Here is a 12,374-nt window from a genome sequence, read left to right as displayed (position 1 = left end):
GTCCTTGTCTCTATCGATCCTTCATCGATGATAACTTCATGGTTGAGCCAGACAAGGCTTCACTTCGAGTCTTGAACACGAGGAGTAGACCATTTCTTTTTCTTTTACTAATTTAATAAATGTAGCGGAGGTATCCGAGGGAAACAAATTTCCTCTGCGCTGCAATTTGTCCGTCTTCACCGCAGCCTCTTTTTGGTTGCCATGAGATTGCGTCATGTCATGTCCCGTACAGTATGTTACCTCTAAACGGCCCTTGGCGGCAACCAGTTACTAACGATACATACATGCTATGACATTCTTTCGTTACAAAAATGACCGATGTTGATTATGAGGTTCTCCTAGGGCACAACGTGCGGACCCCCGCAGCGCAAAACAGCTTCACCGTAACCATATTGGAGGTTCCCCGGTATGTTTTCGGTAGTCGGGATAGGTTGAGAAGGCTCTCCAGGGCTCGATCATTACCGAGCGCAATGTCTCTTATAAATACTATCTCCTCCAGTGTCAAATTGGAGGTGCCGTAGAAAAGATAACCATCATATCTGCCCGTGGGGGGTCGTTCAACCCTTCTCCGCATCACATTCCAGCCAAAAGGACGCCGTATCAGCAAACCGGATCAAGGGCAACTGCTCCATAGGATCTTTCAGCGCTCAAGGTAATATTAGCAATCAGCATGCATATATTGGTAAGTTACCTTGCTCTTTTTCTGTATCACCTTGCTCTCAATACCCATTGGCGCATGGAGATTGGCGAGTCTCCAAAAGAAAAGAAAGAAAATACTCATGTGATCCTTATCCCAGGTTGTTAATGACGATGGTCCGCCCTCGCGGCGCCTGTCTCCATACATCCGCCCATTCGTCGATGCTCTCCTGGCCGCCGGCCATCAAGTCTCCGTCGCAATCCCAGCGAGATCTCGATCGTGGATCGGCAAAGCACACATCATTGAAGCCGCGCTAGAAGCAACATATGTGCCTCCGGACGCCTTCCGGGAAGACGGAACATGGGATGAAGCCTACGAGAACATCGACGAGACCGAGTCGAACCGCGAATGGGTTGTCATCACCAACGGCACACCCGCCAGCTGTACCCAACTAGGCCTGTTCAACCTCTTCGCCGACCGAGGCCCCATCGACCTTGTGGTCTCGGGCCCCAACCACGGCCGCAACGCCTCAACGATCTACAACCTCTCCTCCGGGACCGTCGGCGGCGCCCTGGAAGCCGCTATCTGCGGGAAGCGCGGGATCGCCATCTCTTTCGGCAGCAAGGACGAGCAGCCGATCGAGGTCATCCGCGCCGCGGCCAGGCTCGCCGTGCGCGTCGTCAACCACCTGTACCAGAACTGGGACGAGCGTGTCGAGCTGTACAACCTGAACGTGCCAATGCGCGCGGATGTGGAAAGCAGACCGGTCCGTTATACTCGCACTCTGCCCTACTACTGGTCGAAGGGGTGTCTGTACGCCGAAGTGTCACAGGCCAACGGGCATTCCGCGCCGGGGTTGACGAACGGAAACTCGAACCACTCAGACGAAAATGGCGCGAAATTGAGTAACGGCTCGGCCACGAAAGCCGTAAATGGGTTTGGCAACTCGCACCTCAAGAAACGCAATTTCGCCTGGTCGGCGGAATTGTCTGAGATGAAGAAAGCTTTGCAGGCAAGCGATCAGGGCACTGATGCGCATACGGTTCTGAATGGAAGTACTAGGTTAGCATCCTCTATCATCTTCTGTCCATTGGATGTACACCCCGTTTGCAAGAAGCTGACTGTCGAATACAGTGTTACTCCCCTTACCGCAAACTTCTCGCATGTTTCTGGTCTTGATGGACCCTTGGAACTTAATGACTGATTGACTCATGAACATGAAAAGTTAGATGATAGATAGATAGATACCCGCAAAGGTTCCTTTTCTTTTTGCGTTGTCACCACTTGGCTTCTTGCTGAATCCTGCTCGAAAACCAGTAGACGTTTGTCCCTCTAGACCTCGATTTGAAAGAAATCCGATGATTAACCTACCTTATTCTTAGTTGCTTCGACCAGCGGTATTAAGCACGAGGCAGGAGTGACTGTGTCTAATACTCGTCTGTTAGTCTGCGAAAACTGTACATTAACAAATACTCGATCAACGCAACTACGCTGCATGTAGTCAAACGTTACCTTGTATAAGCATCCGCACGAAGGAAGAACATGTTCTCATTGCAACTACCTACAATACAAAAGCTAACTAAGCAAAGAAGTAAATACAAAGTGAGCTCGTCTTAGCTTCGCCAGGATGGCTACTAGACTCCAGCACCACGGTGAGGTGCGAGCTCGCCGCTGGAGGCCTGCCATCGGTCCCTCGAGGATCCGGATGAACAGGCACCTACTGGCCAGGTAGGATTTTGAAGACCCCTCAGTTCCCACAGGTTTGCAAGTTTGACCCCCAGAACCCCTCAGCTGCTCCGTTAGTGTCCAGAACTCGGCGGGATCCAAAGGGGGTTTGCTGTGCTGTGTCGGAATCCAAAGGCGGTTTGCTTGCTGTGTTGATGAGTAGGTTAGACTCTGGGTGTTACCCCTATAGGCTATACCCCCCTTAGGAGGGCCACACTCTGTCCTGAAGGTGAGAGAGAACAAGTCAGCAAGGAGAGTCATCACAAGAGCGACTTGAGAAAACCAAAGGAAAACTCACTGGCAGGCCAAAGAAGACGAAACATCGGGAATGGGAAAGTCTTAGTCGGATTGCCCGAGTGACTGTCGATGTTAGCAAGGCGAGAGAAGAAAACTGAGAACGAAGACATGAGTGTGAAGATGCTTACCTGTACCCAGATTTCTCCTCAAAAGAAACGACCTAAGGAATAGAGTGCTCATCGATCCCAAGTATCCTACCTCAGGCACTGAGATATGATGCCGTTCCTTCCTTCCCAACATCTCCCACTATGGGATACAGACCTCGAGCTACATAATAGCTAGTAGGTTGTACACTGTACTGGTTTCACCGTATAGGGTAGCTTACAATGTCATCCGCTACAAGAGACTCTCAAAGGGCCACATGAGTGCACAGAAAGCAACAGGCACCATTCACGTCGACGCCCAAGCGTCAAATGGACTGCGCTCTGGGGAAAGATCATAAAAATCGAGTTGAGAGAGTACCCAGCCATCTCTGAAGGCCGTATACTTACTCGATTCAGGAACCATACAACTCAGCGGGTAAGGCTAGCCGCTGATACCACGAAATTCAGTCTGAACGGCTGCCGCACAAAGAATTGACGTCGTTGAAAGAAGTCAGTATCTTCGTTTTCTGCTTTACGCACCGAGATTTTATGGGTAGCCCTCAACGAATGCCTTTTTGAGGGAGTTGGATGCTAACTCGTTGCTCTTATCTGCTACAGTGCTCGATGTTTTCCTTCTGCCGCACTTCGGAATAACTTGTGCGGTTGCACCTCGCACGGCTCCTGTGGTATATCAAACTGCTTGGAGTGCCTCCTTCCACAATTGAGAAGGTTCAGGATACAGGTGCTTGTATGGACCGAGTATGCGTACCGGTGTAACCCATCGTCTTCTGATGGATACCTTTTCCAACGCAACAAGACAAATGGGTGTTTGAGCTCTCGGTTCTCGTGAACTCAAAGCCCGGATATCCCGAGGTATGATGATAGTTATCGCCGGCTCACTTGGGTAAGTATGGTGTTGAGACTGGTAGACAGTATATGGAGAGCTAGGTTCATAGTCAACTGAACCAAGCTAGAATAAATCTTGAACAAATAGCTACACTGGATGAGAATGTCTTCAACCCCGGGAAGCATGCTGCAAAGCAGCTCTGCTCATGAATCATCAAGCGGGGTTTAATTGCGAGGCCTTGGTATAACATAATGATATGAACATCTTAAATCACACATGAACTGTGAAGCGGCATATTAATGGTATAAATCGAAACATCCGACACTCAACTAGAGCGCTCTTGCAGCTTCTCCTGCTCCACTCTCTACGACCGACGCCTGTTCAGCTCGCATCTTGCCCTTACGGGGACCCCCTTCACCAACACCCATTCTCCGAGCCACGTAACGCTGGGCAACGACTCCTATGGCCAATGCCAAAGATTCTTCAAGCCATTCTGCCACCCATTCGCGGGGATCGACACCTCCGCTGGCAACAATCTCAGCAATATCTTCCGGGACGGTCGTGCGCGGTACCTTCGCGTCCTCGGCGCTGGGATCTGCGAGAGCCGGAGCCTCGGCATCCAGCCAATCGATCCATTTTTGGGGAATAGTCTGGGAGATAGTATGGAAGGCAATGCCATGGATGGGGTCATGGAGATAAAGGGCGAATGCGACCTCTTCTTCCGTCGCCTCGGGAAGGTCAACCACCCCAGGAGGGGTCGCCATCTCCGTCGCCGGGCCAGCCTGGAAAAGTTCCGTTGATGACGTTTGACTGATGGCTTGGATAGCTAGGAAAATGTCGCTGCTTCGGACCGGGTTGGATTCGCTCAAGTCTTGAGTTGCTTGTTTCGCAGCTGCTTCAACCCCGCCCCTCGAGGCAAAATACTCGGTAGCATATGATTCTGCGCTTGCCCGAGCAAGCTTGGTGGCCTCCACGGTGCCTCGGACGGCTGCGATACTGCGAGGAGTTCCAGGTGTAACAGTGCGCCACCATGGACCATCTTGCCAGCCTGCGGTGGAGAATGAGGTTCCGAGGTCAAGTCCGCGTTTTGGGGCGGATTCTTGACCGCGTTGGATGACGAGGAGGTCTCCGCCTTCGACCTGTGCCATTACGCGCGAAAAAACGGAGTAAACGATAGGGTCGATAGCGGGGTATCCGGAGATATCGTGAGTGACATGTATTTGGAGCCGTTCATGAGAGGAAATTGGAGGCGCAATGGTGTGAAGCAGAGATGTAAATGTAGGCAGGGCCTTGTTCTTGAGCTCGCCCCCTAGACAGTATTATTAGCACGAATCAAATGAAGAAAACTAACACTGTCCACTCACCTAGGTCTCTGAGAACTCCAACATTCCCTCGCACTTGCTGTGCCCACTTCTGGGCCTCCTCATTCTGCTGAATCTCTTTGACCGCAGCTTCGGCTTGCTTCATAGCAGCAGTGGCCGTTGCAAAAATGCCTCCCCACCATCCTCCACCTCCGCTGGCGGGTGCCTCCTGCGTCTTTGGCTTCTCTTGCTCTGACTGTTGTGTAGTTGATGGCTTGTTTCCAGCAGGGGCTGACCGAACACTCTCCCCAGACTTACGAGGGGCCGGTTTGTCTTCGCTAGATCGAGGTGTAGCTACTGCTGCTGGCTTGGGTGATTTGGTGGCTGGTCTAGGCTCGTTCGTTGACAGTCGTGGAGTGCCGGGCCCACTGCTTGGGCGCTGCGAAGCTAGATTGTCCAGCTCAGCCAGGATATCTTCTTCGGACTGTGCGGTAGCGGATGCAGCTGTCGGCTTCGATGGTTGTTTCTCCGTCGTCGAGTCGATGCCGAGGTCGTCGAATTGAGCGAGGAGCTCATCGCTCGTAGGCTTCGCGCCTTTTGGAGGCATTGTCTTTGTGGTTTGTGTGTATCTGGAACGTGAGAATGCCGAGATAGCTATCAGGAGAAGAGTGGTCGGAGCTTATGGGGGCATTAATGTTAGGGCGGTGGGGAACTTGATGACCTGCGCCAAGGAGCGTTAGCGTGTTGTCTAGAGCAACTCGATCTACTGAGCACGGAGTACGAACTATGAAATTTTTATGCCTGTTTCTGTTGTCAACTGCAACCTTTTGATTTGAGACTACAGTAATAATGGTCGAACGATGATGAGCCACTGTCTGAGGTTCATTAGGCGACCGAAAATCTACGTTCTGAACCATGCTGTTTACTGGACACATGTTTAGGATACATAGATCCTTAAATATATACTTCACCTCGCATCTCCAATGAATTCTCGGATTGGTCGCACTTTTAACAACCTGTCTCATTCCACCTAAAGGCCGCCTCTTTACCTTCGTTATACTAGGTCAATGAATTTTGGCTGTTAAGCCTCTACGCCGTACGAAAAGGCGCGAATCCACTTCGCAATGTCTTGCGAAAGTCAGCCACCACCGATGGGAATGGGGCATGTGAGCTAGAAAATCCGGCGAGCAGATATCTGACTTGATAGTCTTAGAAAAAGAAAGCTTTTGGAAATTCTGAGCTCGTTATCCATGTTTCGTGTCACAAGCTCTCGGCGTGAGAAAACTTCAGCATCCGTACGGCCGCGCCGGAGGATTCCCGACGAGTCAACCTGTCTGAAGTGATCAAAATGGTGTGTCCAATGTGACAGCTAGAGACTATAGAATAACAGCTCTGAGTCAGACGCTCGCGCTTATTCTTGTATAGGGAGCTCCACTAAAGACAGTCGATTGCTCTTCGACAATTTGCGGCTTGGCCCAAGGGTACGTACTACTTGCAATGATACAATCGCATCATTCCCCGCGGCGGGGCCCCTTCCAAAGAATTGATCTGTGGGGTCATCCGATACTTAAATAGCGTGGTTCCCCATATTCAGACCACGCGAACTCGCTGAATATTGAATGTATGTCAAGGAAAGGGTCCAGGTCTTGAAAGTTGGAGGTTGTGCAAAATCAATTGCATTCATATCTTTCCATTTCATCTCTGAGGTAGGTCTACCGCATCAGATTTGTTGTATGATGACTCACTGAGTACAACGTAGACTTTCGAAAGGGGATTGAAGTCACTTGCTGCCCGAGTTGTGTTTTATTGAAGTCTGGCCACGTTCTTGAAATCGACAATCTCACCATGCGTCTTCCATACGTCTCTGACCCTCCCCCTACTAGCACTCCCGAAGAGGCGGAGATCCTCGCTCGTGTCAAAGCCAGACGTGCCCCTGGGGCCTCTTACCACTTGATCGCGCACTTCTGCACTCGTATCCTGTGGCAGATGGATGGAATTCATTCATTGGGGCAATACGAACAAAAACTACCTTGTCTACGATAATCAAGGAACTTATCATCTGCCGCGTGGCTGTTCTGAACGGAGCCTGGTTTGAATGGGAACAGCACGCACCTTTATTGGAAGAAGGTGGGCTTAGTGATGAGGGAATGCATGCTGTTCGTGATATTCATGCAGATATTCCACTGAAAATTGACGAAAAGGCCCTGAGTCCGGCTGAAGGAGCTGTTCTGAAGTACACGGACGCCATGACAAAAACAGTCACTGTTCCCGAGGAAGTGTTCCAGGAGCTGAAGGGATTTTTCAATGAGAGGGAAATAGTCGAGATAACGACAACAGTGGCAGCGTACAATTGTGTCAGCCGATTTCTTGTCGCCTTGAATGTTGGGGAGAAGAATCCTTAAGTGTCAAATATGCTTTTTGCATCCACTCAAAGTGCTCCAAAACCTCGTCCATCCACTTGCAGTATACTACAGCCCTGAGCACTTGGTTGTGCTTTTTGGGCTCCAATAATTCCTTACTGCCTGAAAAGGCAGGCGAGGAGATATTCATCTGGAAGTAACACGTAATTTGTCAGCTGAATAGGGTCTGCGTCATCTTCCCGCGCCTGTTACAAATCCTATATAGCCCAGGCTGTTGAGACGTATACCGAGCTTTCTATCAAGAATGACGATGCTGCATATGATTTGCTGCGCAGTGCAATGCCTCAGGGAAATAGGTTGAATGTAGGTGTCATAGGATGATCGCGATGTGTTGGTCTGAAACCAACGCTAGATAGGCCATCTCGTCAAACAATGCAAGCATTTCTAACCGCACTCATTCTCTCCATTGTTTCTTTACTTCGGATAGAACAATGCAATATAAGCTAATTATGAGTGGACTGTAGCCATGCCGCAGAACAGATTAGTATAATAATGGACTGGCCTGGGAACATGGCGACAATCGTAGTATACGACATAGATCCACGCTTATTCCCCCCAGCATGGGAACAGTCCCTTAAGCCTCTATGCTACCTTCTCTAGGTTGTTCCTCGTCTAGAAACGGTATTATCAAGGTCAGAGGCAAATGATGTCAAGCAACAGGCAGTACAGCTCAGTACGGACAAAAATACCGACTCTATGCCTTTTAGATTCGACCCAATGATGAAAGGTACAGGAAAGATTATTGAGACAAAATCAACAATCTGAATATCAAACCTAAATCAAATATAAATATAGAGTCAGTAGTACCTGCCCAAGCTATCTAGATCTTGATTTTATCGGAGCATAATTTGCATTCAACACAGTCGGGGTGGTACATAGGGTCTACTACGGTACCCAGGTAGGTGCCTCTACTTTGGGGATCTACCATGGTAAGGTACTAATGTATGGTAATGTAATACAATAATCGACTTTGAAAGTACGCCGGCTTAAATGCTAACCATTGGCTATCAGATCAACCCAAGCGCCTGGCCGTTCACTTCCGGATTGGCCCAGTGGCACACTTTTGCGGATAAAGTGGGCCTCCTGTATGGTAAAGCAGGTACACAGCCAAAATACCTACCTACTTTACTTTGAGATAACAACACCTTTTTCGGGCTCTACAGAACAGACTCTTCTATTCATTCACTACTACATGCCCGTCATCTGCTACATATCCCTCCCCAAGTTTCCGAGTACTTTCGGACTCATTCATTACCTGATGTATGGTGTCCAGTGCTGCTAGCTTTTCTTTCCTTCTACCCTTTTTTCCCATCCCTTCTCCTTTCTCCTTTTTCCTTTTCTTTACATTGAACACCATAGTAAAATCTCCTACCACCACACTGGATGCCAGCTTCCATGAGCAGTTTCTTGAAAAGCACTACAATCTGCTTCCGCAATATTTAATATCTTCGAATCTGCACATTATCCTTTCCATTCGATTATTATTTCTCCAGATTAAGCGTGTGCCTTGCAGACTACCTTCTGCGCTTACTTTGGCCTCCACTGTTGCTGGACTATCTACGTACTTCCTACCTATTATCCCTGTCAGACACTCGTGACAAGACAGCCCTTTCGTCAAAGCAGTCCATCGCTATTGAGACTCCTTGGTCTGCTGAATCTGCGCTCGAATAATTTATCCAGAGTAATCACTATTAATGTGAATTGTTCTGACAGACTGTTTCTGCCTCAAGGTATGTATGTGGCTGTCGTGTGTTCCACACCACTTGATTTATCCGTCAGAGCCTGCAATGCCCCATCCTCTCATTCCATCAGTTCTCCAAAATCTCGAATCATCAATTTCCAGATCGACTCCCAAGTTGTTTATTCTGCTTCTCATAACACATTTGCATCCGTCTTCTCTTCTTACCTTCATACTGTGGCGGCTCCCTGGATCGCACAGCAGTCCCGAAGTACTGTTGGCGTCTTGGCGTTTCCCAAGCGAACTTTTTCCTTTTCGGAGTGCATTTGACTGACATTGAATGTTTAGATACCGAGTTTGGGAAAAGAGGTCAATTCTCTTTTTCTCAGTTTTCATCAAACTGCCATACCTATCTACTTCAGATTTGTTCATTCTTCTGAAGTATTCATCACCGAGCAGGTATGGCTCCTGTCGCCCAGAGCGATATTGAGATGTACAACCATACTTCGGACATGGCCAGCCAGGCCTCGTCTCTTCGCCGACAATTCTCCGAGCCACTCTCTGCTCACTCGACATCAACTCAAACATCTCAATCGCCTTCTTCACTGACTCATAAGTCTAAATGCTACTTGTGTGGGGAATATTTCAATACTTCTAAGTCACCTAACGATGATTATTTTACTCTCAAAGAGCACATTGCTGCCGCCCACCCGCATAGTGCCAAGAGATACTCTCTTAGTGCCGCAAAGGAACATACCCCGAATGGGCAACTTCACACCGATCGCCAGCTCACTGAAGATGCTGGAGCATCTGGAGTTGACGATGTCGAAGCTGAAGACACAGGTGACGCTGAAGAGACAGAAGTAGTCCGAACATATGATGCCGGCCCTGACGGCGAGCTCGACGAAGCGATATCTGGTCTTTCTACTCCCATTCGACTTGACGGTTTCTCACGTGGACAGACTTCTATCATTGAGCATCGTGTCTATAAACTTTGGAATATCAACGATGTCTCCAAGTTTTCGGAGGACTTTGAGGACAGAGTCGAAGACATCGAAAACACCTGGGATACAGTATTTCGTAATCCCAAGCGTGGCACGAAGCGCGATGCATCTGACTCACCAGAGCGCTTCAATCCTTACAAAAAGTCAAAAGTCGCGAAAGGAGAATTTCTCGAAATTACACCTCTTGAGAACATCTTATCCCAGCTCCGTGATCCAGAGTATCGCTCTGTTGACGAGCTTTACGCGATCACTGAGAATGTACATCTCACTTTGAAGACATGGCAAGATGAATATCTCGCTATCGATAAGCTCTATAGGCTTGCAACTCGACAGCAAAGCAAGCCTAGTGCGGACCCGAGGAAGTTAGAGGACCCCACTGTTTTCGAGAGTCAAAGGGAAGCAATGCTGTACGGTTATAAGTATGACCCCAAAGCTCCGGGCGGCGTCCAGGACCCCTTCGATCAAGGTGGCTTCATGCCGACTGCCGCTCAGACCGCCAAAATCAGAGCCAAGGGCGACCCCAACCCTGATGGATGGCCGATAATCCACAAATTTGGCATTCCGTACGTGCCAATGTTACCGAAACCACCAGCCCAATCAACCGTCGCAAAGAACACGCGCCGGCGTAAAGCAGCGGAATTGGAAGCAGCTAGCCAAGAAATTGAGACGGATGACGCTTTCTTCGGGACGCCTGTGCCCGCTGAGGATCAAGAAGACTCTATGCCACCAGCGAAGCGACGAACTCGGCAACGCCGTACGGCGCTCGAGGTGGAGCAAACACAAGATAATACACCCATTCCCTCTGCCCCACTTCTCCTGCTCCTACAGCTGCTGCTACCCGGGGCGCCGGTCGCGGACGAGGTCGAGGCCGTGGACGAGGTGCCGCGCGCGCTCCTTCTCGGGCCGTTTCGGAAACTCCACAGCCAGCGGCGAACGCAGCTCCAGCTCGAGGACGCGGCCGGGAGACCAAAGTCGTGGCCTCAGTGCCGCATCCTGTACCGTTGCAGGCCCGGCCTCCATCCAACTCCTCAGGGACATTGTCTCAACTGGCGCCAATCGAACCGGCGCGTAATGGGGCCCAAGCGACTGTCTCTCCCTCAGTCACTCCAGCGAGAAGCGCGGAAGGCAATGAATCCCTGGACCCAGCTGAGCTGGCTCGACGAGAAAAGATCGCTAATGCCAAGAACCCCCGGCGCACGGAGGCCATGCTCAACCATTGGGCCCGGTTCAACCGGGAGGGCCGAATCCGTAAACCCAAGCGATCCAAGTCCCAGGTTGCGGCGGATCGCGCGGCAGAGGCCGCTAGGAAGGCCGCAGAGGCCCAGAAACCCGTGATCAAGAAACCCAAGTCCCGCACCCCAGGCCCTATGAGCTCGCAAGTCGACGGGCCCATTGCCCCTGCACCAGCTGTGCAGCCTGTGTCGCTCCCTCTGCCCACTGGTCCACCCGGACTGGCGCCTATGCCTACAGTCCGGTCGATGGCTTCTCCATATGCGCCCATAGACCCTCGAGGCGTCGCATCGTTCCCCCAGGTCCTCCGGGACCGTTTCAGCAGCCTCCTGCGCCGGTGCCTTACCGCACCCCGTACCCAGGTTACTACAGCCCATACGGGGCGTCGACGGCTGGATTGCCGCCACCAGGCCCGCGCGACCCGCATGAGCAGGTATATCCTTGTCGGTCCCTCCCGCTTTTCCTTCGTGCTTGGTCCCGCGCCCCGGATAGCCAATTCACCCCTTCCTCTTCGCTACATGATGGATTTACCTTCGATCCTTCTGGATATATCCTGCAATTGGAAAGAAAAGATGGGTGATTGGGTCGAAGGGGTCTGGTGCCGTCTAATCCTCCACTTAAACAGCTTTTCAACACAGACGAGTTTGCGCAAAACATCTACATCTGCAGTTCGGCGCTTTTTTTCTCTGTATTATCTACAACTCTTATGGCGAACCTCAGATCAGTGAACTGCACCTGTTGTTGTTCAGCATTTCCTCTCGGAAAGACATTGAGTGTCCGTCATGTTATATTTGAGCGAAGTTGCCAGGAATCTGGTTGAACCATGTACATGCTGTTGATCTGCTAATTCTTGTACTACTGGCCACGCTGGTCGGGAGGCTCTGTAGAAATAATGTATTGGAAACGACCTGCACTTTGATTTTGACTTTGATGGGGCAAAGGGCATTATTCTGCATAGGGTATCTTTCTGCTTAACGCCAAGTTAATGAACGTTATTGTTCCATGTGCTCGTCGTTAAAAGTCACTACATGCAAAAATAGTAAATGGAATAGTATGAAACGATAGTAATCACTCCATATTTAGACAGCTACTGAATGGAACTTGTGTCATATTCTTTATTATCCAGTCCTGGAACATGCATCGTTTCCCATC

The 12,374-nt window shown here is 50.1% G+C and overlaps 5 protein-coding genes across 5 annotated transcripts; 4 read left to right on the top strand and 1 right to left on the bottom strand.

Moving 5' to 3' along the window:
• Window positions 1–670: 670 nt before the first annotated feature.
• Window positions 671–1,841, top strand: P174DRAFT_464020 (5'/3'-nucleotidase SurE; the record flags this gene model as incomplete). Its single annotated transcript, XM_024830339.1, has 3 exons — window positions 671–682; window positions 798–1,699; window positions 1,772–1,841. 3 exons carry the CDS (start codon window positions 671–673, stop codon window positions 1,839–1,841), a joined length of 984 nt encoding a protein of 327 aa, XP_024678183.1.
• A 423-nt stretch (window positions 1,842–2,264) lies between these two features.
• P174DRAFT_464019 (uncharacterized protein) lies at window positions 2,265–2,722 on the top strand (the record flags this gene model as incomplete). Its single annotated transcript, XM_024830338.1, has 2 exons — window positions 2,265–2,365; window positions 2,569–2,722. 2 exons carry the CDS (start codon window positions 2,265–2,267, stop codon window positions 2,720–2,722), a joined length of 255 nt encoding a protein of 84 aa, XP_024678182.1.
• Window positions 2,723–3,806: 1,084 nt separating this feature from the next.
• On the bottom strand, window positions 3,807–5,562 carry P174DRAFT_413553 (DUF5427 domain-containing protein MTC1). The gene is made up of 2 exons (XM_024824353.1): window positions 4,954–5,562; window positions 3,807–4,898 (listed from the first exon to the last, which is right to left on the bottom strand). Exons 1-2 carry the CDS (start codon window positions 5,495–5,497, stop codon window positions 3,919–3,921), a joined length of 1,524 nt encoding a protein of 507 aa, XP_024678181.1. The 5' UTR covers window positions 5,498–5,562; the 3' UTR covers window positions 3,807–3,918.
• Window positions 5,563–6,735: 1,173 nt separating this feature from the next.
• Window positions 6,736–7,292, top strand: P174DRAFT_424767 (carboxymuconolactone decarboxylase family protein; the record flags this gene model as incomplete). Its single annotated transcript, XM_024825228.1, has 2 exons — window positions 6,736–6,817; window positions 6,877–7,292. The coding sequence occupies 2 exons, from the start codon at window positions 6,736–6,738 to the stop codon at window positions 7,290–7,292; spliced, it is 498 nt and encodes a 165-aa protein (XP_024678180.1).
• Window positions 7,293–9,031: 1,739 nt separating this feature from the next.
• Window positions 9,032–11,458, top strand: P174DRAFT_302021 (uncharacterized protein). The gene is made up of 2 exons (XM_024821625.1): window positions 9,032–9,040; window positions 9,337–11,458. Exon 2 carries the CDS (start codon window positions 9,450–9,452, stop codon window positions 11,325–11,327), a length of 1,878 nt encoding a protein of 625 aa, XP_024678179.1. The 5' UTR covers window positions 9,032–9,040; window positions 9,337–9,449; the 3' UTR covers window positions 11,328–11,458.
• Window positions 11,459–12,374: the final 916 nt, after the last annotated feature.

Source organism: Aspergillus novofumigatus (genome assembly GCF_002847465.1).
Source record: "Aspergillus novofumigatus IBT 16806 chromosome Unknown P174scaffold_9, whole genome shotgun sequence".
Lineage (NCBI taxonomy): Eukaryota > Fungi > Ascomycota > Eurotiomycetes > Eurotiales > Aspergillaceae > Aspergillus > Aspergillus novofumigatus.
This window is presented reverse-complemented; position numbering and strand designations above follow the sequence as displayed.

What these genes read in the sequence shown, in the direction of transcription:
- P174DRAFT_413553 (XM_024824353.1), bottom strand. Translation starts at nt 5,497, where the DNA reads ATGCCTCCAAAAGGCGCGAAGCCTACGAGCGATGAGCTCCTCGCTCAA. An exon ending in TGGAGTTCTCAGAGACCTAG is followed by an intron (nt 4,899 to 4,953) that starts GTGAGTGGACAG and finishes AATACTGTCTAG; the next exon opens with GGGGCGAGCTCAAGAACAAG.
- P174DRAFT_302021 (XM_024821625.1), top strand. Translation starts at nt 9,450, where the DNA reads ATGGCTCCTGTCGCCCAGAGCGATATTGAGATGTACAACCATACTTCG.